The 23,911-nt window shown below is 53.4% G+C and overlaps 1 protein-coding gene across 1 annotated transcript in view; it reads left to right on the top strand.

Annotated features, from left to right (window-relative positions):
- Positions 1 to 419: 419 nt before the first annotated feature.
- The window catches only part of UNC5B (unc-5 netrin receptor B), a 48,860-nt gene continuing 25,368 nt past the window's right edge, over positions 420 to 23,911 (top strand). The window contains exon 1 of the mRNA XM_086616196.1: positions 420 to 513. Within this exon, the coding sequence (XP_086472322.1) occupies positions 420 to 513 (94 nt within the window). The remainder of the gene's footprint in view (positions 514 to 23,911) is intronic.

Raw genomic sequence — 23,911 nt, 5'->3', positions numbered from 1 at the left:
GGGGACGGGCTGCGGCTCGGGGGGGGGTTGAACGGGGGGGTGGGTGAAGGGGGGGAACCGGACCTGGCGCCGAGCGCGTGGCGGGGCTCCCTCTTGTGCCCGCACACCCCCACTGCAGATACAGCCGGGATTTGCCGTGGGTTTATCCATCCGCCGCCTCGGCGCTGGACCCCCTCTCCCAGGATGGGGGCAGGAGGAGGGTGATGATGATGATGATGATGGGGTTGGGGGAAGAGGGGGATGCTGAGACCGGGAGCAGCTCGCGGCAGGCAAGAGGGGGCGGGGCCACCGCTCCGCCCCGCCCCCCCTCGGGCCCCGCCCCGCCCCGCCCCGCTCGGCGCCGGGCAGCCCGGCAGTGTGGCGAGGCGGGCGGGCAGGCACAGGCGCTCCGCTCCGCTCCCGGCTCCGGCCCCGCCGCCATGCCGCCGCCCGGACCCAGCCGCCCCGCAGCCCTCCTCTTCCTCATCCTCCTCCTCCTCCTGTTGCTGCTCCGCCGGGCGCTGGCCGCCGCAGGTAACGGGGGAGGGGCGGGGGGCGCAGAAGTTTTTCGGGGTGGGAGCGGGGCAGCGTCCCCCCCCCCCAAAAAAAAAAAAAAAAGTTCACTGCGTTTTACTCCCTTTTTTTTAGGAGTAGCTGGGGGGGTGTACCAACCTCAGGGCGTTTATTTCCTTTTTTTTTTTTTTTTTACTTTTAAGCTAAAGGTTGAGGGGGTGGAGGGGAGCGCAGGTTTGGGCGGGGGGAGCTGAGCCGCCCTCGGGGCCGGGGACGCTCCGGGGGACGCTCCGGGGGATGCTCGGGGGACGCGGGCTGGCAGCGCCGCTCCCCGCCCGCCCTGCCGTGCCGCTGCCACTTGCTTATATTTCTTTATTTATTTTATTGTTTTTTCCGTGGGAGAAGCAAAACAAACCCAGCCCTGTTTGTAGCGTCGCCGGCCACGATTCCGCAGCGGGTGAAATAAGTAATTATTCAGCCTGGAGATATATATATGTTGGTTTTTTTTTTTAATCTGCGTTTTTATAAGCCGAGCTATTGATGCCGGGCAGCTAAGTGGTCTTTTCCTATGGATCTTCAAAGTTTCCTGTGCGCAACCCAATCTTGTGATTGAGATGCACTTAAATCCAGCCCTTCCGCTGGTAATCCCTGCCACAGACAATAAACAGAGGCGCGTCTCTCCTGCTGCCCTCTCTCCTTAGGGCTCCTGTGACCAAATTCAGGCTTTCCGCTATGTTTCCACCCCCCCCCCCCCTCCCCAACCTACGAGTCATGAACATCCTCTGCGTCTCAGGACTTTTCTCCTTTGTCATCCTCCGGCGGTGGCAAAGCAAAGGTGTTTATCCTCCAGGTATTAAAAAAAAAAAGAGATGTCCTCGAGTGTAGAGCTCGGAAGTGGAGACCTATAAAGTTTGATGGCTTTTAGAGGTTGGAAGAGATCAGAAACCGTAACCGTCAGGGCTCGGGAGATGGGCAAGGTCGTCATCCCTGTGGGAACTTGGGAGCGGAGCCCATCGCTCCCTTCCCACAGCTCGGAGCAAGGCTTTGAGGACGTGTCGTGGAGCCGTGCGCAGCACAGGGTCGGACTCCATAGTAGTTAAAAGTGTCTCCCAACGAGCTGATTTTCTAGGAAAATGAACCAAGCCTTCTTTTCTTGAAGCGTAATTAAGGTGACAAGGAATTTTTGGGGAGGGAGTTTAATTAGATTAATATTTTTTCCGCCTCTGCCACACAAAGATCTAGTGTGTTTCGGAAAATGGAAAACAGAAATGGCACTTATTGACTTACCCAGGGGCCTGGACATTGCTGCAGCAGCGTCCTCCAGCCAGAAGAAACCTTCCCTTTTGCTGGAAAGGGAGAGCTTTGGGAGCTGGCAACCGGCATCCCCACTCAGCCGGGAACAGCGCAGCGTGTGCTGGAGGGTCCTGTGCCATGGGAGCAGGCGGCGAGGAGCCTGGTGGCTTGGCACGGCGTGGGATGCCGTGGGTCGGGATGGCAGGGGGCTGGGAAAGCAGGATTATCCGGGCTGCCGGGGATGAGGGTTTAGCTGTGGCCAAGCAGGCTGGGGATGCTGGGGAGGGGGAATGTCGCCTGGGTTGGTGGTGCAGGACTCCTGTGCCGGGCTCCATCCCATGCCCTTTTTTTATGCACCAAGTTCATGCAGAGATTGAAATAAAACTGGGCAGGACGGAGAGAATGAAGAAGAAGAAAAAAAAACCCCAAGTTAAACCTGACCAAGCTGGATCAGTTTGGGTCTGGGGAGCTCTCTAAAGGCGCACTGCTAATCCGGCATATGTAAACGTGCATAAAGTTTTTTAGCCATAGAGCTATAATTAGTGTTTCTCCAGGAGTATTGCGTAGAGATGGCATGTGACAAGGTGTTTGCAGAAGGTGTGACGCTGCCGTCCTAGCGAAGGACTCTCCTTCCGTCCCTCTGCTGTACCACCATCAGGAAAACCCCTGGAGAGGCAGGGACGGAAGAAGGGGGTTGTTGACACTGCTGTCCTCTCGAGCAGATGGCCCCGGAGAGATGCTCCAGGACCTGTTGCTCGTCAGCAGAGCCTGCCCTCGCGGGAAGTAGAGGCTTGCAGTGCGTGGAAGGGTCCGCTTCAGCTTTTTGTCTCCTTCTCCTTTAGCTTCCTGGTTGTGGAGCCTTCTCTCGCAGATAATGGGGGATCGCTGCAGGTGATAGTGGCGGAAAGAAATGAGACCAAAAAAAGGGGAGAGAAATGGAAAAATGCTCTTTTTAAGGCAGGATGCCTTGGAAGAGGCAGTTGAGGGGGGATTCAGACTGTGTTTTGTCCGTTTAAAAATTTGAAGTGCATCACTGCTGACCGAGTAAGCAGCTTGGAGAGACCAGCTGGGTCCTTTATCTCCTCTCCTGTGTAAGGTCCTGTGGGTCCTTCTGGTGCTGTGCACGCTGGCTCCCTTTCCGTCCCTATCTGAGCCATACAGGAATAAAAAAAAAAAACATAAAAGAATCATCTGTTCTGGGTCAGTTAAGCAAGCCAAGATGATGCAAGGAGCTTGGTTTTGCTTCCATTTCTAGCAATAGCAGCTCTTCCAAGTCCTCGGCCCTGTGGCTTCCTCCCTCCTGGAGTGTTTGGGGCCAGTGGGATCAGGCTGGCAGCCCCATGGGCTTTGCTGGGCGAAAGTCAAGTTGGTGGGGAGAGGGCTGGAAGGTGAGGATGGAAGGGGCTGTACGGAGTCTGCGAGGAGTTCATTACAGCAGATGTTGGTGCCATAAAGCCACAGGTTCCTGCTGATTCCTATTCACTTATATCCTGCCCGGCTTTAGCGACGCTAATGCGAGTGAAAATATTTGCCGGAGCAAAGGAGGGAGCGGAGGGGTTATAAATCACCAGCCTGTTCTCTCCGGCCCCCTCCTGCCATCCCAGCCATCCCACCGGCGTGGCTCGCCTTGGGAAGCAGGGGGCCGTTAATCCCAGTGCCAGGGATGCCGGAGCTGCTGGCGGGCTGCCGCCAGCCCTGCCGTTCCATTTTAAGGCCCGTTGCCTCCGATTTGGGTTTTCCTCTACGACGCAGAGAGCTGTAATTCGTTGTGATGGGTCACGTCGCGATGGGTCGCATGGTGCGAGCCACCCCGGCTCGGGAGTCGGAGCATGGTGGCACCCAGCTGGCACAGCCCTGGCCTGTTGGGTACTGGGGTGGGGTGGGGGGTGTGGTGTCTGCTCCTGGTGGCATCAAGACTTGTTCCTCCTGCTTCTTCATCCTGGGGCAGAGGGAGCTCGGGTGACCCTTCCCTGGTGCTGCCAGAGCTCAGGACCTAAACCAAACATCATACAAGATGCTTTGAGCCATGTGGCTCCTCACATCAGGCCGGGGGCACCAAAAAAAAAAAAATTCTATATGAGCTGCAGTGGGATTGCACCAGGGCTTGGCAAAAGCAGAGCTTTGACTCAGGAGAGGCAGCAAGCCCCGTAAAGCTCCCGTGCCTGGTTTCCCACCCACCCTCCGAGGGATCTCTCCGGAGGGGGGTCCCTGGCTGAACGCAGCACCCTCCCCAGTGCTCCCCAAATCCTCCGTCTTGCTGACCCTGCAGACTTGAATTTTTTACCATCGAGGCCATTTCGGAGCGTGGTTTCCTTTTAGCTTCGTGCTGGGGTCCCAGCATGGAGGGCGATACTTGTTCTCCAGGATCCCAACTGGATTTTGATCCCATTTCAGAGCTGAAAAAGAGGGGCTATGTGCCCAGCGGGGCTGGAGAGCCAGGAAGCCAGCAAAGCATCCCGCCTGAAAGGAGTGTTATATATTTTTTTTTTTTTTTTTTTTAAGCCTCCTGGTTTTTCGGAGGCCCTGACTCACAGTGCAGGAATGCGCTGGGCTGGCAGCCCCGGACCTGCTCCGTGGTGGAGGGGGAAGAGCTGCCGGTCTCCTCCTCCTCCTCCCAAACCGCCGGGCTGGGCTGGTAGCAGCCACATGTTTGCTGAGCTTGGATTTTTAGGGGATTTTTTTTTTTTTTTTTCCCCTCTTTACTATTTGCTTTTTACATAGAGGCTGCTTTTTTTTTTTCTGTTTTGTTTTTTGGGGTTTTTGTGATGGGGCTGGAGCAGCTTGGCAGATCGTAGCAAGGCACCTCTGGGTTGCAACGGCTGGTTGGAGGCGAGGGAAAGGCAGGGCGAACCTGGAGATCAAATGTGAGCCAGGCTGGGAAAGGCTGGGTGAAGCCGTGCTGGAAAACGAGGAAAGGGAAGGGAAGCAGGAATTATTTTGCACGAGGCTTGCTCCGGCGTGTCTCACATGCTGCCTTTAATCTCCTGGGAGTCCTTCCCTGCTGCCGCCCGGCACGGCCCTCGCTCAGGTCTCCCCCCTCCTGCCTTTGGTGGCTTCTTCCTGACCTGCTGGCTTGGCTCAGCTTTTGGGGAGGGGGCTGGTCCCCATTGCTGTGAGCTCCCCTGCACCCACCCGGGTGAGTTAGGTTTGTAGTGAAACACCTGGAGTGCTGGGTCCTGCTCCTCATCCCCAAACTGGTGGTCCCGGTGCTGCTACCTGGTGTAACTTGGGGACGGGGGAGCAGGGTGTCTTACAGCTCAAGAGGAACAAAGTGTTTTAGTCTTTGGTGTGGACTCTGCTTCCCGTCTTTCCTCAGCCAGCGGGCCCGGATTCTGCCGGGTTCTTTCCCTTCCCTGCCTGGAGCATCCGTGGAGGCCGCTGCATCTTCCCTCCTCCTGCTTCAGCCCTTCTCCAGAGGGAATTGATGGCCAAGTGCTCACTGGTTTGGGTGCTAGGAAGTATCTTCTTACCAGCTAATAAGGTGCTGACTTTGCTTTGCACTGCGAGGAGGAGGAGGAGGAGGAGGAGGAATTAGCAGGTCCCAAGCCCTGGTGGGGGCTGTGAAGCCACCTGGGGCACATGCATGGGGACGGCAGATGTGTGGGTCTGGCATGACCGTGGCACAGGAGTCCCAAAACTGGGACAAGGCTTCCTCCTGGAGCTGGGTTTGTGCAGGTGAAATACTGGGAGGCACATCCCATTGCCTGGCACGCAGGGCTCGGGCTGGGTGGGTGAGGCTGGCATCGTCGCCCGGGATCTGAAAAGCAAATGTTTTGAGCTGGATTCTTCCCCTTTAACTTAAAGGCAATAATTTTTTTTTATTTTTTTTTTTTTTACGCTGGGAGATGGAGGATGTGAGTTGAGATGCTTACTAAAGAGTAATATACCTGGTTATCCAAGGAGCAAACAGAGTAGAGCTGTAGCCTCGAACTCCACAGCTTTTCTCTGCTTGTGTTTGGGGTCTGGACTGTCCCTTTCTCCAGGGCAGTGAGTCCCTCCAGGTAGGGAAGAAGCCCTACATAGATTTGCAGAGCACGTTTGGGGGTCTCCTTCTCCACCTCCTTCCCTTTGCCCTGCAAGTCCAATCAGCAGCAGTCCATAATATCCATGTATAGTACAGCTGGCCTCACTCCCCCCTACCCCTTCTATTCCCTGTAAGAGCCAGGAGGAGGGAAGGGGCTCGTTTGCACCGCGAGCGATCTCTTCCCTGCCGGAATGCCCAGGGCTGTGCTTCTGATCGGTACCAAACCCTCGTCGAGCCAGACACCAAAGCCAGTTCCCACCATCTCTGGTGCATCTGGGGGGTCCTGCCGGCGGTGGTTTCCATAAAGGTCCCGCAAGTCACCATTGCGGCTCCCCCTCCTTCCCAAGCCTACGCTGCGGGCGAAAGTCGAGGGATTGTTTCCCTTTGAAAGAGCGTGGAGAATCTCATTTTGCGACGTTTAATGCATATTAGATCCATCTGCCTTTCGAGCGGAGGCCACCACAGGAGATGAGGAGAGGACCTCCGAGTGCAGATGCCCGGGTGGGCTTCGGGGCTCTGTGGGCAGCATCCTCAACCGGAGGATCCGTGCAGGTGGATAACACAGGATGGTAGGAAGAAGGAAGGGGGAAATATAGCTCACAAAACTATCACAGAGGTGGAGAAATGATCTTGATATTGATGTCACTGCATGCAGGTGCAGGATTGTTTTGGATGCTTTGCCTTGCCCTAGGGATGGACTCGGCATGCCTTGATGTGCTGAACCAAACGGCACTTGGGCACAGGTAAAATGTGCACAGGAGGGTTTGGGCGTAGGGTGGTGTGTGGGGAACACTCCTGTAAGGCACCGTGATGCTTCCCTCCCTGTTGAAGTTGTTTGGAGACAGACATGGTGGCTGTTGGATAGCAGCCCTGCAAGGGGAGGCTTGCTCTGGGCAGGGGGATGAGTGCATGGCTGAGATGAGAGCAAGCTTGTCATGGAATCATAGAATGGTTTGGGTTGGAAGGGACCTCAAAGATCATCTAGTTACAACCCCCCCTGCCATGGGCAGGGACACCTTCCAGTAGACCAGGTTGCTCAAAGCCTCATCCAACCTGGCCTTGAACACCTCCAGGAATGGGGCAGCCACAGCTTCTCTGGGCAACCTGTTCCAGTGCCTCACCACCCTCAATGTAAAAAATTTCTTCCTTCTATCTAATCTAAATCTCCCCTCTTTCAGTTTAAAGCCATTGCCCCTTGTCCTGTGACTACACGCCCTTGTCAAAAGTCCCTCTCCAGCTTTCTTGTAGCCTCTTTAGGTACTGGAAGGCTGCTGGAAGGTCTCCCCGGAGCCTTCTCTTCTCCAGACTGAACGGCCCCAACTCTCTCAGCCTGTCTCCATAGCAGAAGTGGTCCAGCCCTGGGATCGTCTTCGTGGCCCTCCTTTTCCCCACCTTGACTTGATCCTGTTGTTGCTTTGTGAGCTTTCCCTTTTGTGGAGCAACTCTCCTCCCTGGGAACTGCCACTGGCCTGGAAATTATATCCAATTACCCCCTTGCCATGCTTCCCTCCTTGGTTGGCAGCATTTAAATGCCTCTACGTGTCCTCCTCCATGACTTAAAACAAGGAGCAGTATGTGTTGTCCACCTCTGGGTAGGCTCCTGGGCATACCTGCATCTCCTGGGGCGGTGGCAGGCTGGAGGGGGTCAAGAGGTGGTAAAACAAACCCAAGCTTCCCGGCTGGGCGGCTCGCAGGGGCGGGAAGCTATTAAAAGGGTTGTGTCGTTGCATAGCGTGGGAGTTTCCCTTAGGCAGGAGGTTGGAGAGCCCAGAAGCTCCTCGGGACAGATTTAAAGGGGAGAAGGGACGTGCCTGGGATGCAGCCTTGCTGTCTCTGCCTGTCTGAGGTTGCTATCAATGGGTGTCCTCGGTGCTTTCTAGGCTGTGGGGTTTGGGGCTTATTCACGACCAGTGGTGTGTATGGGCATGTTCAGCCGGCAGCGGCTGAAGGCACCAAGAAGGTCCTTTGCAGAAGACCTTGCTACATTGACTGTCCAGTTTTCTGGTGGACTCCCATGATGTGCTGGGAAGTTGTAGTTCTTCCTTCAGGTGATGGTGACTGCTCACTGGAGGACCGAGAGCGATCGGGATGAAGGAAAGGGGCTTCAAAGAGTTTTATGGAGATGGATGAACAGAGGTGATGGGCTCTGCCGTCGTGGTGAGGTCTCGTCCCTGCCCTTGCATGCTCTGTGAGCAGGGGCTGATCTCCCCTGCCTGCCTGTTATCCCCGTGGAGACCTCGCTGTCCTACGCTGTCACCTGTCTGGGTTATTGGCTCTATTTGGGTTGGCTTGAAGAACAGGAGGGTGTTTTCCAGCAGCCAGAAAGCAGTTGCTATTTAAAACAACCAAAAAATAGTAATAATAATAAAAAAAAATGCGGTCTGCTGCCTGCTTTTCATCCACGTAAGCCAAACGGAGCCGAGCAAGCGTCCCCACCCTCACCTGGAGGGGCATCTCCGGAGGCTTTGCAGGGCCTGCAAGTGAAGCTAGTAATTAGCGCTGGTCGTCAGGGTGGATCTTGCAACGTGGCCGAGCTGTCTGCTGTGGTCTGGCTGGGGGCCATGGCCCGCTTTGGGCCGGCTGCTGCCGGGGTGCGGGTTCCCAGCAGCCTCCCTCCACCCCTGTTTATCCCAAACAGGCTGGGGATGCTGCCCAGGGTGTGGGTACCTTCGCCTCCCCACTGCCTGGCACGGCTGTTTTTACAGCTGCTGGATAGTGCTAGGGAACGGTTCCCGTGCTGGGATACAGTTTTGAAGGCTTTTCTTCCCTCCTTGACAGAGGTGAAGTGTAGAGATGTGCTCGAAACAAAAGCGTGGCTCCTAAGTCCAGTTACGTGGCAATTAAAAGTGATCTGGACAGTCTGGGTTACTGCATTGGAGACCGGGCTGGCTGAAGGATTTTTCTCCTCTAGCCTCTCTTGGAGGAGAAGCTTGGAGAGGGACTTTTTACAAGGGTATATAGTGACAGGACAAGGGGCAATGGCTTTAAACTGAAAGAGGGGAGATTTCGATTAGATATAAGGAAGAAATTTTTCACTCTGAGGGTGGTGAGGCAGTGGAACATGTTGCCCAGAGGAGCTGTGGCTGCCCCATCCCTGGAAGTGTCCAAGGCCAGGTTGGATGAGGCTTTGAGCAACCTGGTGTAGTGGAAGGTGACCCTGCCCATGGCAGGGGGGCTGGAACTAGATGATATTTGAGGCCCCTTCCAACCCAAACCATTCTATGAAGCTTGAATGTCCTGTCTCTTCTGCTTTCTGGGACCTGGTCAGAGGACAGCTTCCTAGAGTGGTGCTGAGTATCTGCGTTAGGCTGGCAGTGAGCTGTTCCTGGTGATCGGGAGCTGCTTGCCAGGGCTGCCGCATCCCTACAGAAGGTCTCCTCAAAGTTGCACTGGTCTACCCACTTTTGGGGACAAGCACTCGGTGACACCGGCATTGCTGCTGGGCTCCGTCGGCACCTGACTTGGTGGAAGCGTATTTTCCTGGAGGACGCGTGACGGCCGCTACGCAGCGTTTTGGCTGATTATCCGCGGTCGGATCCCAGCCAACGCCTCCTTCCGCGCTCCGGCGTCGGCGCTAAAGGGATTTGTTTCAGGAGAGGGGATTTGGCAGCACGGAGCTGCTCGGGTGACTGCGGTCCGGAGCGTGATGATGCTGGGGTGCAGGCTGCCAAGGCCTGTTAAACTTTTATTTTTTTTATTTTTTTTTCCCTCTTTTGCAGTCTTTCTTTTTTTCACGTGTGTCTCTGAATATTTTGCTACTGGTGAACGACTAGTCCATGCTTGGATGAAGTTAAAATCCCACAGTGCCCAGGGATCCCAGCTTTGTATTGAAGGAGTTACAGCCACGTGCTTAATCCCTGTCCCGGGTCATGGGTACTTCAACTACCCTGTTTTTTATATACATATTTATATTTCTCTATATATATTTCTGTCTCTCTAAATAATAATCTATTATCTGTATATAAATATATATTATATCTGTATCTAAATACATATTATATGTATATATTATATACGAAACAAGGTATCGAGGCACTTATTTCAGACTCTAAAATGTATAGACCGAGATAAAAAACGTCAGCTCTGCCCAAAGCTGGAAAAGCGAGATCCGAAAGCTGGAAAGAGGGTTGGGTTTTGTTTAGGCTGAACGGTGACTAACAGGAGTTGGGTTTTTAAAGCGAATGCTTGGGATAAACTGGTTATGCAAACCGGGGCGAATTGGGCAGGTTCCTTTTGTAGTTTGCAACAACAACAAAAAAAAAAACGGGAGTCTGGGGCGTGTTGGGGCTGGTCCTGCCGGGGATGGAAAAAACCCCACGCGCCGGCTTTGCAGACAGGGTCCCGACCGGTTGGGAGGGATCCTGGGGGATAAGTGGTAGGGAAAGCCACAGGGTCTCTCCAGCTAAAACCTTCATCCTAAAAACACGCTGGGTCAAAAATAGATGATTGTTTTGGTCTTTTTGTCTTTTTTTTTTTTTTTAAAGTGTGGTTTTATAGTATCTGCTAAGAGGAATTTCTGTTGTGCTCGGCTCCAAGAAATTATCAGGCTCGCTGGTCCCGTGCTGCTGAAAACATAGAAATTTGGAGGATCTTTGGGTATTTTTAGCTGCGGGGAAGATGGCGTGGGGCACGCTGGGTGTGCTTTGCAAAGGCAGTCGGGCTCATGGACCATGGGGCTTCTGGTTTCCATCACAGCCTGCGCTGTTTTGGCTAAGGGCATCCATCCATCCATCCATCTGTCCATCCCAGATCTGTTAATGACCCCGACATGAAATAGCAAAGCCCACTTCGCGGTGTCGGCCGAGAGGTTTTACCGCAGCCTCTCCCAGGCTGCCCGTTCCCATCTCTTTCCTTCGGAGAGCGATGGGAAGGGAGGCAGGGAGGGCTGCCTGCAGTGATTTCTCACTTAAAAAAGAGAAAAGGGCTTGGATTTGTGTGTCTATGGAAAGTATAGGGGGGAGAATGCAAACCATATGTTTCGGCGAGGGTCGAGTTGCAGAGCTGAAACCAGCGGGGAAGCAAAAGAAGCCGGATTCCTGCAGTTCGGCTGCGCTTTGCATCCCGGTAGGTGTGTTTGGGGGGGGGGGTGGCGGTGAGTTGTCTGGCATGGCCTACGGAAGGATTTTTTAAAAAATAAACCCTCCCTAAAAGCTGGTTTGGGTCTCTGCCTGGCACTCTGCGGTGGCACCGGGACTCTTCCCAAATCCTTGGGGCTCCTATAAATAAACGGTGGGGGTGCTGGGAAAGAAGCTTCTCTGGGTTGTCCCGAGTTTGATAGGAAGTCAAGGGAAGACACTTTATGGAGGGAAGGGAGCTGGCAAAGCGAGGTTGGAGTTGTGCCGTGTGCCATGGCCGGCCTTGTCTTCTTCCCTGCTGTGGAGGGGAGAGCCACACGGAAAGCTCCCTTTTCCCTTCTCGGGTGGAAAAAGTTCCGTGTAGGTGGCCTAGAGAGTTGTCTAAGCTTTGGAGCAAAGCGGTGTGAGCTGGATGGAAATGCTTTTAAAAAGAAATCCCAAAATAAGGGGGAGCGGCGGGGGATCCGGCAGCAAACTTTTTTTTTTTTTTTTAGCTGGGAGAGCATCTTTTGTTTCCAAAACTAAAGGCACAGAGACAATATCTGAGCCCAAGCGGCTCTCCGGAGCTGTTTGCAACCCGTCAGCTCGGTAACCATCTGCTCGCAGCCCGCGGGGACCGTGCTGTACGTGGGATGCGGGAGGAGGGAGGCATTGCCGTGTCCCCCCACCCCGGGACAAGCCGTGGGCTCCAGCCCCTCCGCAGAAGGGACCACAGGGCACGAGCATCTCCTCGGCCCGTGCACCAAGAGCAGCTCCTGTGCCTAAGACACCAAAAATCCCCATGGATTTATCTTTTGGCTATCTGGCTTATTTACGTGCTGTTGTTTGGTTGTTTTTCTTGGTTTGTTTGGGGGAGATTTTTTTTTAGCTTAGTTTCCTAAAAAAAAAAAATCCAGATTTTTTTTTTTTTTTTTTCTGTTTGCGTGTCTGCAGCCCTCCCCCTCTTCGACTGCGAAGTAGATGTCTCGCAATTAAGCGCCTGCCTGATTAGGAAATTAGCAATAAAGTTTTTATCTAGGCGAGCCGGTCGGCCAGTGAGGAGGATCTATTTATATCCCGCTAAAAAAACCCAACAGCATCACACTTGCCACCCACTATTGGGGAACACAAACGCTGTGTGGGCGTATTTGGAGCCGCAGATCCGTAGGAAAGCAGGTTTCCTCCTGCCGTTTAGGGGACAGCTGGGATGAGGGTACCTCAAAATATGTGAAGAAGCAGGGAAAAACGTTGGAAAAACCTTAGGCAAGGTGAGAGAAGTACTGAAGGATGCCTCCAGGTCATGGCGAAAAAGACACTTGTTGGCAGATGACCTTGAATTGTTGGGGAAGGAAATGGTCCTTCACTGATGGTGGTTGAGGGGCTGGAGGGGAAGCAGGAGGAGAGCACCCCTCAGCTGGGGAGGGAAGGGAAGAGTGGGCTTCCCTGGAGTTAAAAAGACTTTTATGGAAACTGCAGGGTCTAAAGGCTGGAGGAGTTTGGCTTACTGTAGATGTTTAGGTCAAGGGTATCCTGCTGCTTTGGCTTTTCATGTTTTTTTTTGGCGGAGCAGCAGTCTCTGACATCCCTGGAAACAGAGCATCAGGGGGAAAGATGTGGGGGGAAAGAGTATCTTCCCGTTGGCGCGGTACCGGCTGCTTCCTTAGGTCCTGAGGGTCTTGGTGGGGTTTGATCTGGCTGGTGTCTTTCCCTGGATCAGTGCCAGAATAAACCTGGCCCTTGCTTGACTGGCAGGGTGGCCTCCTGGCTCATCCCAACCGAGCTGCCCAGGAGATGCTCTGAGCCAAGAGGTGCTGAGCCTGGGGAAGGGCTCGTCTCAGGTTGGCGGTGGCATGAGTCCTTGTCCTCTTGCAGAGTTCCCTGGGTTTTAAACCGCGTTATTTGTAGAGACAATCTCTTAATGCGGTGCAGAAGGTGGCTTGAGAAACCATGAGAAGGTTCTCAAGAAGGTGGTGAAAATGAGAAATTGGAGTCGGGAAAGCAAAAGAGTGTTTTCTTCCAGGACCAGGATTTTTATTCCAGATAAAACACAGATGCAGAGAGATGGCATCCTTTTTTTTTTTTTAAAAAAAAAAGCAACCAACAACCAACCAACTCTATTTTGAAGCTGCTGAGAATGTGACTGCCCCTTGTGATGCTTCACAGCTGAGATCATTTCTGGCTGAGTTAATCCACTGTGGAGGTTTTAGTCTCAATCTGTCTGTATGAATCCCCATTTTTACAGGGAGAGGGGAGAAAAATCTCAATAATTTTAAACTAGAAAAAAAAAAAAAGCTGTGAAGAATCTATCAGTGAAGACTTCCAGGTTTTTGGCTGAATCGTGACCCGGAGCCGCTCCGCTGTGGCTGTAATCTTGCACACACGGATAAGTGGGACGAGAAACGCAGGGCGTTTGCTGCAAGGACGTTGGCAAAAGCTGGAAGGAGTTACTCTTCTTTTCAGAAATAGGTAAACAGGCATTATTTTTGGAGTGATTAAATTTCCCCAGTGCTTATTTAGAAAGAAAATCCAGTTGGTTCACTGTATTATAGACTTTTGGGGAAGATACCAAGTCCGAGGCAAGCAGACTGCCTCTGGGAGCACGCGAGGCTCAGAGCAGGGCTTTAATTTCACCGGCGTATCAGTGTCACGGTATCGTTTATAAGCTTCTCTTGCCACATGAAAGCGACGTTGCGTTATCCTCGTCGGATCCTAAAAGCGGCGGAGCAGCCGGGAGGGGCCTGATTACCCAGCGGCTGCTCTTTCTTCCCATCACTACAAAAGAATAGGCAACAGGAGCCGGGATCCGGTTTTAGCTCCGGCAACGCAACGCCTTCATTCTGGGGGGGGTCATGTCACATGCTGCCGGAGTGATTCCCCGTCCTCATTCTGCCTGGAAAACCAGGCAGGAAAACCCAGGCAGAGCTGGTAGGTTGTCGGATGGGGGATCGTCTTCCCCTAGAATTATAGAATCATGGAATGGTTTGGGTTGGAAGGGACCTCAAAGATCATCTAGTTCCAACTCCCCTGCCATGGGCAGGGACACCTTCCCCTAGACCAGGTTGCTCAAAGCCTCATCCAACCTGGCCTTGAACACTTCCAGGGAGCCTGGGGTTTGCTCAGAAGACTGAGCCTCTGGGGCTTCGGAAGAGGAGCTTGGAAGAGCATCTCTGCGGTCACCGCTTGTTTGTGCCCTAAGCTTTGTCACCCATGCAAAGAGGGGTTGCTAAGGCATGGCAAATGTTGATTTTTAAAAATTATTTTATTTTTTTCTTCGAGAAGAATACCTAACTCGACCTGTGGGTAGCCTCAGGACATGCGGAGCAGCGCGAGCTGCGCAGCAGTCCCTTTTGGATGTGGTTCCTGCCGGTCAGGTTACCGTACAGCTGCATCGCGTGCCTCTTCTCGCCTTTCGAAGGTGGTTCGGAAATAGGACAGGGTTTTGTTTCCAGCTGGTTTTGTGTAGCTCGGCTTCCCCAGCTTGGGGTGATCCTCATGGGATTTAGGAGGTGAACAGGGAACCCGTGTTGCGAAGCAGAGGGTGAACACTTCCGAGGTTGTGCCACAAACTCCATCGTTGCACGAGGCATGGAGAAAACTCTGGTGGAGTTATTCCTTAAAAAGCAGCTATGAATGACACGGATGAGTTGGGAAATCCAGCTCTTTGGATGGGAAACCGATGTGGAGAGAAACCCATAGCAGTGGGAACATCACAGCTCTTTGTGCCTGGGACAAAGAGTTGGTTTGGAGTTACAGGGAAGAAAAGGAGTGGGGTGGGGAGGGAAGGTGTTGTAAGATGGGTATTGAGACTGGGACAAGCAATCTTTCACCAGCCCAATAGTGGTACAGATGCTGATTTTCCCGCTTCTCCACAGCTTGAAACCCGCAGAAGACAAACTTTCCCTGGATGTTAGCGGCAGGAGATGGGTGCACAGCATCAGCATCCCCTTCCCCATCCTCTGGGAGCGTGTCCCAGGGATGCTGCCCGTCCCACAGACGAGCCCCAGACCTGCTGCCGCCCCCCAGCCCTTCACCTCTCTGAGTTTTTTTAACCTTATTTTCCCCCTGCTCACTGGGTTTGCGGTTAGGGATACACCTTCTGCGCGCCGAAGACTTATGGTTCAGCCTGAATATGTTATCAGTGCAGTGTCTGATAAGTTCTCTGCCTCAAAGCCCTGGGGAAGCGCCTGTTCAGGGTCGCTGCAATAGATTTTCCTCCTCCTTCCCAGCTGTCTGAGAACAGCGTGATTTTTACTTACTCCTTAACTGAACGGAATTACTTTCATCACTGGAAAGAAAAATGCGCATCCCAGCCAGCGTTGCCCGTAAAGGCTTGTGATGCCTCCCCCCCCCGCTTTCATAAATTCATAAACGGGTGGCAGGACGCGCTGTTAGGGGGGAATAAATCTCTGATTATTCAGATGAGCCTTGGATCGCGTGAAAAAGGTGGCAGGGGAAGGATGAAGGATTTGCCTCGGCAAGCTGGTGGCCTGACATGATGTGGTCGATGATTGGGGGGGGGTGGTGGAGGAGAGGTGTGGTGGTTTGACGTGGATGGCAGAAAGGGGGAAGCGGTGAAGGCACCAGGACGTTGGGTTTTGCAAGAGGAGAGATTCTGAAGCATCCCTTGGAACAGGCACCGACCGTCCTCTGACGGCTGTGAGAGGTGAAGTGCCATGCCCAGAAGAGAAGGGTTTTTCCCCAAGGTGGCATCTTCCTGCTCCCCATCCTTGCTGGTGAGACATGGTTGTGGTGCCAGGATTGCGGAGAACATCCCCAGGACCCGCTGCATGTAGGGGGTGGATCAGTGGGTCGTTTGCTCAGTGATAAACGAATGTCTCGGCCACCCGTTGGGATGTGCCTGGGTGGCTGGAGGCATCTGTAGTATGAAACAGTGTCAAAGTGGGTGTTTGGGGCACCTTTGCCCGGGCAAAGCAAGGATGTGGCACTTCTGGAGCAACCTTTACCCAAAACCATGGCACTTGAGAGGTGGCAGGGGATCCTGCCAGCCTCCTGCCCCTCCGGGGAGGGTGAATCCAGGGTCCCTGTTGCAATTGGGTGAGCAGGAGGAGATCCCGCGTGGCGTTGGGTGCCGAGCATCTCTGGAAGCTGCCTTGAGTGCAGGGAAGAGCCGGCGGCTCCCCTTTGGAGCTGAGAGAGTTGATCCGTATCTATTTAAAGCACTACAATAAATAAAGATACTAAATAAAATCACAGCAGCCCTGTACTCTCTCCCTGCTTCCAGGGATTTCTCTTCCCAGTCCACGTTTGCCTCTGGGTGCATCTTAGAGGAAAGGTGGGGAAGGGATGGGGACCGTCAGGAGTCTCTTAATTTGGGCAGATGACCTACAGCCTGCGACAGCGGGCTGGAACCATGATGCCAATTTGTGCTGCTGCCCGTGCCTCCAGCCAGCCGGGCATCCGCAGGGGCCGGGGGGATGCCAGGATGCACAAAGCTCCTTTCGTCACCCCAAACCGTGCCAGCGGAGGGGGGGACACCCACATTTTTTGCTGTGACAGGGAGGTGACAAGTGGGAAGGGTTTTGCAAGCCCTCTGTAGTGCTAAGGGCAGCTGCAGGTTGAAGCTCCCTGGAGTTTTGTTGGGTTTTGGGATTTTTTTTTATTTTTCCCCCCCAGACACGAACCAGGGAACACTTGTTGAAGGATAAAATTGAAAAGCCCGCGGCGGTTTATTTTGAGGACAGTGCGTTTGCTTTCACGTCGTGCTGGAGGGAATTGCTCTGCTACTGTCAGCAAATAAATAAAATGAGAGCTTTGTTTTAAATGAGACTTTCTTCTGGTCGCTAATTAGGCGAGCCGATACCTGCAGTTGCGTTACCTGGGCACCAACCGTACCGCGCGTATTTGGAGCATACAGCCGGTGTTGGCAGCTTCTAAACTTCAGTAGACCCTTATTTTATTCATTTATTTATTTTTAAAATATCCTTTTAATTGGATATGAATGAATATGAAGCCCTTCTTGAGTGGATGCCCGTGAGACCCCTGGCAGGGACGAAGCCGAGGGCTGCCAGGACTCAGCTGTCCATGGCAGCCGCGTAGGTATGGCCCCGTGGGTGCTGGCGTGACGGCTCTCCAGCCATGGAGGGGAAAGATTTGGGTTCCCAATTGCAAGAATAACCCCTTGCAGCTCTTTTTGGGTGTTAGAGCATCCTTCATCCTGGTACTGGGAGGAAGCACTGGGCTGGGGCTATGGCTTCCATCTTGGAGGGTCCATAAGCCAAGCCCAGAAGGTCTTGGGGGTGGTTGTTTGGAGTTTTTTGGGATGGCTCGCAACTCTAGCCCTGCATCTTTCTTGGTGGGAGGAGAGGGAAAGGTGTCACCCCGCATTCCCCGGGGCTTTTCCCTGTGGGATCAGCCCTTTCCGGGCTCCTCGCTCGCCTCTTTGACTTTATGGGCAAGCTAAACACAGCAATCACCCCCGGGATAAATAACTCGGCCCTTTCGTAAGGCGGTGGGTGCTTCCCACCCCTCCAGCCAGCCCTGGGGTGGGTGCTGGCACCTCGTTTTGGGACCTCCCATCACCCCGCCGTGCCCCCTGCACACAATTAAGAAGAGCGGAGCCGGGGGGGTTCTTCCTTCCCTCCTCCTCCTCCTCTCCTGGAGCTGGTTTCCAGGGGCTGCCCCCATCCGACATTCCTCTGGGAGAGGAGATAAGGATCCTGTCTGGCGCCGGGGTTTCAAAGTCGCTCCCTGATTATCAGCAGGCGCCGGGGCAGAGCCCCCGGGCAGCAGATAAAGGGGGGAAGGGGCTGGGGGGGTGGTGGAGGTGGGCTGGGAGCTGCCCCACAGCCCCCCTGGACCTCACTTAACACCACCCCTGCACTTAGGGAACTGTTCATCCCCCTGGAAAGGGGGATATTTTATAGTTTAAAATATAAAAATATATAATATGAACAAATGTATTTTTTATGATTATTGTTATGATTTTTGCATGCTCCTGTGGGCAAGTGGCTGCTGGAGAGGGGCCACAGGCAGGGCTGGCGTGGGGATGGAGAAGGGGAGAAGGAGAAGGTGGCCTGAGCTTAGCAGCTCGGTTTGGTGCTTCCCGTTCTTGCTCGGCCCTTCGCCTCCCATCTGCGGTCGCGTGAGGTTTTGGCACAAGGGTGCCACCGCCAAGCACGCTGTGGTGCTCCACTCCCCTGCAAGAGGGGACGTGCATGGCCAACGTCACGTGGCACGGTGCAGCTGGCACTGTGTTGCATGGGACGTCGCCCTGTTGCATGCATCCCCCACCAACCCCTTGCGTTGCATGTCTTTAGCCTTGTGTGTCCCCCACCAGCCTCTCAAGCTGGACTTGGCCAAGGTGTCCCCTTGAGTTTCCCTGGCCAAGGTGTCCCCTTGAGTTTCCTGGGCCAAGGTGTCCGCTTGAGTTTCCCTGAGCCAAGGTGTCCTCTTGAGTTTTGCAGGCCAAGGTGTCCTCTTGAGTTTCCTGGGCCAAGGTGTCCTCTTGAGTTTCCTGGGCCAAGGTGTCCTCTTGAGTTTCCCGGGCCAAAGTGTCCCCTTGAGTTTCCCTGGCCAAGGTGTCCCCTTGAGTTTCCCGGGCCAAGGTGTCCCCTTGAGTTTCCCGGGCCAAGGTGTCCGCTTGAGTTTCCCTGAGCCAAGATGTCCTCTTGAGTTTTGCAGGCCAAGGTGTCCTCTTGAGTTTCCCAGGCCAAGGTATCCTCTTGAGTTTCCCTGGTGAAAGTGTCCCCTTGAGTTTCGCTGGCCAAGGTATCCTCTTGAGTTTCCCAGGCCAAGGTGTCCTCTTGAGTTTCCTGAGCTATAGGACAGGGTCTTTATCAGCCCAGGAGACTGGACAAAAGCTCTTATCAACCTTATGTCCCGCCTGTGGCATCTCTGTACGAAATTAAAGCCCACATGTCTCCTCTCTGCCAAGGAATCTGGAGGCGAGGGAAGAGGCTTATCTTCCTGCTGGTGGCTGGAATGCTCTTGCAGCCCAGAGGCATTTCTCTGCTGAGATCCAGGGAGGTGGGGGGAAGGAGTTTTGCCCTCTCTTTTCGCTGTTAAGCTTATAAATAACAGCACAACATCCTGGGGAGGGGTGGTGTGGTTTAGGTTTTTTTCCTTAACTTTTTTTTTCTTCCTCGAAGTGAGACTCTGGGCTGATATCCCAGGAATGTGTAAAGGCAGCTTCTGGCCTCCTTCTTTCTCCTCCTTCTTTCCCAGGCATTAAAGAGCCAGGCTTTGGGGATGAACTGGTGGGATCTTGCATCAACTGGGATGCTCCACACCTGGGGCCCCTGGTTCCTGGTGTGATCTCTCCGAAGCTTCCTGCATGACTATTTGAAGCTCTTCCTTGGGGTGAATATTATAAAGAAATGACCACTAAAAAAAAAAAAAAAAAAAGAGAGATGCTTTTTGTTTTTAGTGGGGAGAGAGAGAGAAAGAAGGAGGGGGGAAAAAGCTGAAATGCAATCGTTTTTTATAGCTTCCTGGAAGGGCTTGGATGTGAGTTGGACTGCAGCGGGTCAGGAGCAGAAGGAGCAGATAGCCCCATGATCGTCTGCCTACTTGCATCTTTCCCTTTCAGGTCGTAAATATAAAACCACTACTTGAAAAACAAAAAGCTCGTTAAGCTGTCAGCGGACTCCCTCTTGGATGGTCGTAAATGTGTCTCTTAGCAGCGGCTTTCATTCCTGTCTCAGCTGGGGCGTAGGCATGGGGTCCCTCAAGGGGCTGGAAGGGAGGTCATTGCCCATAGGGACACCAGGACCTGGTGGAGGGGCCCTAACCCCACTGATGAGGGGTGTAACATCCCACCACCACAGATTGGAGGCTCCTCATCCCGTTTTTGACCTGTGCCTTGGTCTTCCACATGGACCGCGGAGTATCACCTCTAGGTACGGTGGTGCTCCACTGGAGCTTAAGCGAAGCACAGGCTCTACGCAGGCTCTGTCTGCTGGTGTCTTTGTGCAGAGTCAGGGTCATCTCTGCCAGCCAGGGCCTGCAGAGCATTGGGTTCTCTTATGAAGCTTCTGGTAAGGTGATAAAAGACAATAAAATACTCAAAATTACATTAACTCTTGAGATAATGGTGAGCTGGACGTAGGGTGAAGGGGAGAGCATTGTGGAGCACGATGAAGCATCTGAGCACAGTCGAGTTCATGGTGGTGTTGGCAGTGATGAGCAGTGGCCCTCGTTGGCTGTCCTGTGGCGGGGGCAGGTGCCGCGGCAAGGACACAGACTCCTGCCTCTGCACCACCTCGTTGATTTTGTTGCAAGCAGCGTGGCTCAGCTCCTTGTCACTTGCAGAGGTGGGTGGTAGAGATGATTCAAATAAACAGCCCAGCAAACAGCAGAGAGAAGGAGGAGGTGGTGAAGAGCATCCCGTTGCCTTCTCCTGGGAGATGGTCTACAAAGGAGCAGCCAGGAGGGTTGGTTGGTCTGGCGGTTGACCTAAACACAGGTTGTTTAGGGATATCGGTTGTTCTGGTGGGGGTTTTCCAGTGTCTCTGGCTGCGTTTACAACTGGACAAAACCATGGGAGTCCTTCCTGTGCCCTGGTGAAGAGGTTGGATGTGGGGATGGGGAAGGAGGAGATCTGAAGCAGGCTCCATTGTGACCGGTGGGCATCAGGAAAGGATATTGATGTTTTATGGCCTGCTTTTTTTCCAGAGAGATTATTTTCCATGCTGAGAACAGGGATGCCCATCCCTGTGATCCGTTTGTCGTTTTGGGCCCTGGTATTTTTCCCTTGGTTTACACCGCATGCCAAAAACTCAACCGTTCTCGCGTTAACGTCTCATTAGCAGCCAGCTTAAAAAAATAAATAAATAAATAAGAAAACGTGCCTGAAACAGGAGGAGAAAGAAAAGGCCGAGAAATTAAAGATGCAAAAGACCTGTTAGATCATCTGGCCCTTCCTTCAGGATTGTTTCAGCGGTGTTTTGTCCAGTCTTGCTCAAAAGTCTCCAGGGCCGTTACCGCTTCCCTCGGAGGGCGTTTCATTGTGTATTGAGAGAAACCTTCATAAATGTAAGAGCTTTGTACAATTGAGGCAGAAGAAACAGATTGAGTCATTGTATTGTTCTTTGTAATCAGCTTTGCCTCTCATTAATTTCCTCCCTGAAGCCTTATTCAGGCTGGGAATTTTGAAGGAAAGCAGGGAAACAGCACACGTGCGAGGGACGGTGGGAAAACGGGCCAGCCGGCTCCGGCCTCGATGGTCTGGATGTGTTTGGGCATCTTTGGGAGCTGCTCTGCCCGCTCCCCGGGCCAAATTCAGCCGTGACGTCGCACACTGGGGACCGGTTCGGTGCTCTCGCCGCCTCTTGCAACGGGGTCCGACTCGTCTGGGCGGCTGCTTGGGGCTGTCGCCTTTTAATTCAGCTGGTTTGAAAGATGACAAGTAACAGCACGAACACAAAAAAATAATAAAAAGGCCACAGGTGGGCAACAGCTGGTGCAAAGACGACTGAAAATCAAGGATGGAATAGCACAGGGCTTTTGCGGCACCCTTCCCAAACTTCTTCCTCCTCTGATTTTTTTTTTTTTTTGCTTTCTTCCTCCCTGACATCCCCCTTCTCATCCCTAACGCCTCCCTTTCACCCCTCAAGTCCTCTGCATCTCGCCTTGGCTCTCTGAGGGGAGATGCTCCACGTTCCGCCAGGCTGCCAGCGCGAGTGTGAAACACCCCAAAAAAACCCAAACAACCCCAAACGACCTTGTCCTTCCCACTCTCGTGGGACACCTGAGCCACGAGCACTATTGCCATCAGCCCTCGACGCTCCTGGACGTTGCTGCCCACGTGTAGGTGATGCAAAATGAACAGTGGGTGCCAGCTGCTGCACAGCCGGCTGCTGCGTCCTTGCCGGCACGGTCCAGCGCCGGACCGCCCGCCCGCCTTTAATCCTCCCCGCCGGAAAACGCGAGATGCTAATCCTGGGCTCTGCTGGAGCAAACGGAAAGTATGTCTCTGCCTGCGGAGAGGATGTTTTTTGGGGTTCACCAGAAATTTGGTGGTTCGCCCCGTGTACCTGTGAAGGAGGCAGCAGAGTTGCTCCGTGCCCTTGTTGCGTTTCCCGGCCGTAAATGTGCATGGAGATCCCAGAAGTGACGCCCGCTGCCATCCAGACCGGTCCTGAGCATCTCAGCTCTTTTATTGCAACTCCCCCCTGCTAGCTCATAGCTCCGGAGGGGGTTGCTCACACTCCTCTACCCCCTCTTTTCTCGCCCCCGGAGCACCCCGTCTGACGAGTGGAGAGGGAAGACATGGGATGGCAGGTCAGGCTGGCGGCCGTGGGGGAATTCCCCTGCAAGCCTGCCGAGCCGGCTTTCCTCCCACGCAGCCAGGCTGGAGCCAACCCAACCCAAGGCTCTGCAACCTCCCCGGGCTTCCCGGCGCTGCGCGTGGGCTGGGGCGCCGGGCGGCGATTTCTGCCGGGCTTTTTGGAGGAGTAAGAGTCCTGCGGTGCTCAGGGGTATCCTGCCACCCTCTAAAGTCCTGCGCCGGGGTGTCTGGCTCAGCGGTGACGTGGTCCTGGGGTTTTCCTCCCTATGGCAAAGGCACTGAGATGGCCAAGCATCGCTGGGCACTCGTGTGGCAATGGCACGAGGGTTCACTTGTTCCAGCAGGCGCGGAGAGGGATGGGAGGCTCAGGAATTGCGTCGGTCAGTAAATGAGATGACATGAGATGAGCCATGGGCACCATTGTGCCCAAGGAGTGTCTTTTTGGGGTAGGGGCAGGGGGTTTTGGGTACCTCCGGTGGTTGGGAACTGCGGGAGCAGGTAGCCGGAGCTGTGCCGGCGGCTGGGCTTGCAGGACGGCCGGGGCCAGATGTTTCCCAGATGTTACTCACTTCCTGTCTGGCTCCTCCGCATTTAGCTTTTTATGTACTTGTTTATTTTGGACTGCAAACAAAATAAAAAGGGTTTTTATAACCCCATTCCCATGAGGCTGCGAGTTCAGGATATAATCTGAAGTCTATTCACTATTGTCTCCATCCCTCTCCCTGCCCTCGGTGCCGTCCCCAGGCCACGCACAGGCTCACGCGCTGCTTTTGTTAAGATGGGCTTTTTTTCCCACGTGACGTCTTTTCTCAGTGAGCCACCAGGCATTTTTCCTTACGAGCTCCTCCAGCGCTTGGGGGAGCGGTGGGAATATCCCTGGTCCATCTGGGATGGAGGCAGGAGGGGGGAAACACCATGTTTCTCGGTCTTGACATGCTCCTTGCCGTGGGCTGTACTGTTAGGAGGGTTCTCCCATACATCTGAGGATGGAGAAACTCGTTGCACTGATGGTATCCAGCATCCTGATGGGTTGCTCTTGTGCCAGCACTTTGCATTGTGGAGGATGTTTGGACAGGGATGCGGGGGGGGATGTGGAGAAAGCAAAATAGCCCCGTGGACCACTTCTTTTAAAAGAAAAAAAGACTAAAACACTTGGATTAAAGGTATTTGTACTTGATGAGGTGAAGGCAGGGGTTAAAAAAGCAAAACAAAAGATATCAAAAAGGGGTCAGGAATGGTATATTACAAGGGAATGCCGTCAGCTTAGGGGTAGGAAGGGGGAAAAAGAAGTTTTCCAAAAGTATTGTATGTTCTGGCACATCAGGAAGTCCCGGCAGTCGCCGTAACCAAGAGCTGTTACAAATGCAACCGTGGAGTTTTCCTCTCTTGGAAAGGACCTGGAGCAGAACCGGTCCTGCTGCAATACCTGCCGGGCTCAAAGGCGCAGGGAAACAAAACAAAGCTGGCAGCGTCCCTTTTTTAAAATGTGTATGGTTGGCTCTTTCTGGTCTCCTCTCACTTCATTTATATATATATATATTTTAGTTTTTTCTTCTGCCCCTTGAGGTTAAGGCCCCTTTTCCCCCTTTTCTTTCTCCTTCTCTCTTAATTGCCTGCTAAATAATTTAAATATTTGGCACTAAAGGGCTTCGAATATCCATTAATTTACATTAGTAATTTATATATCAGGCAGAACGGACACAGTGTTAGCGTAATGGGTCCCTGCGGACAGGCAGAAGCCGTCCCGCAGTGCGTTTTCCTGGAAGCGTGGCCCTTTTCTTGACACCTCCCAGCCTGGGA

The sequence above is a fragment of the Tauraco erythrolophus genome, chromosome 9, assembly GCF_009769465.1.
Source record: "Tauraco erythrolophus isolate bTauEry1 chromosome 9, bTauEry1.pri, whole genome shotgun sequence".
NCBI lineage: Eukaryota > Metazoa > Chordata > Aves > Musophagiformes > Musophagidae > Tauraco > Tauraco erythrolophus.
The sequence above is the reverse complement of the archived record's forward strand: the minus strand, read 5'-3'. Positions and strand labels throughout refer to the sequence as shown.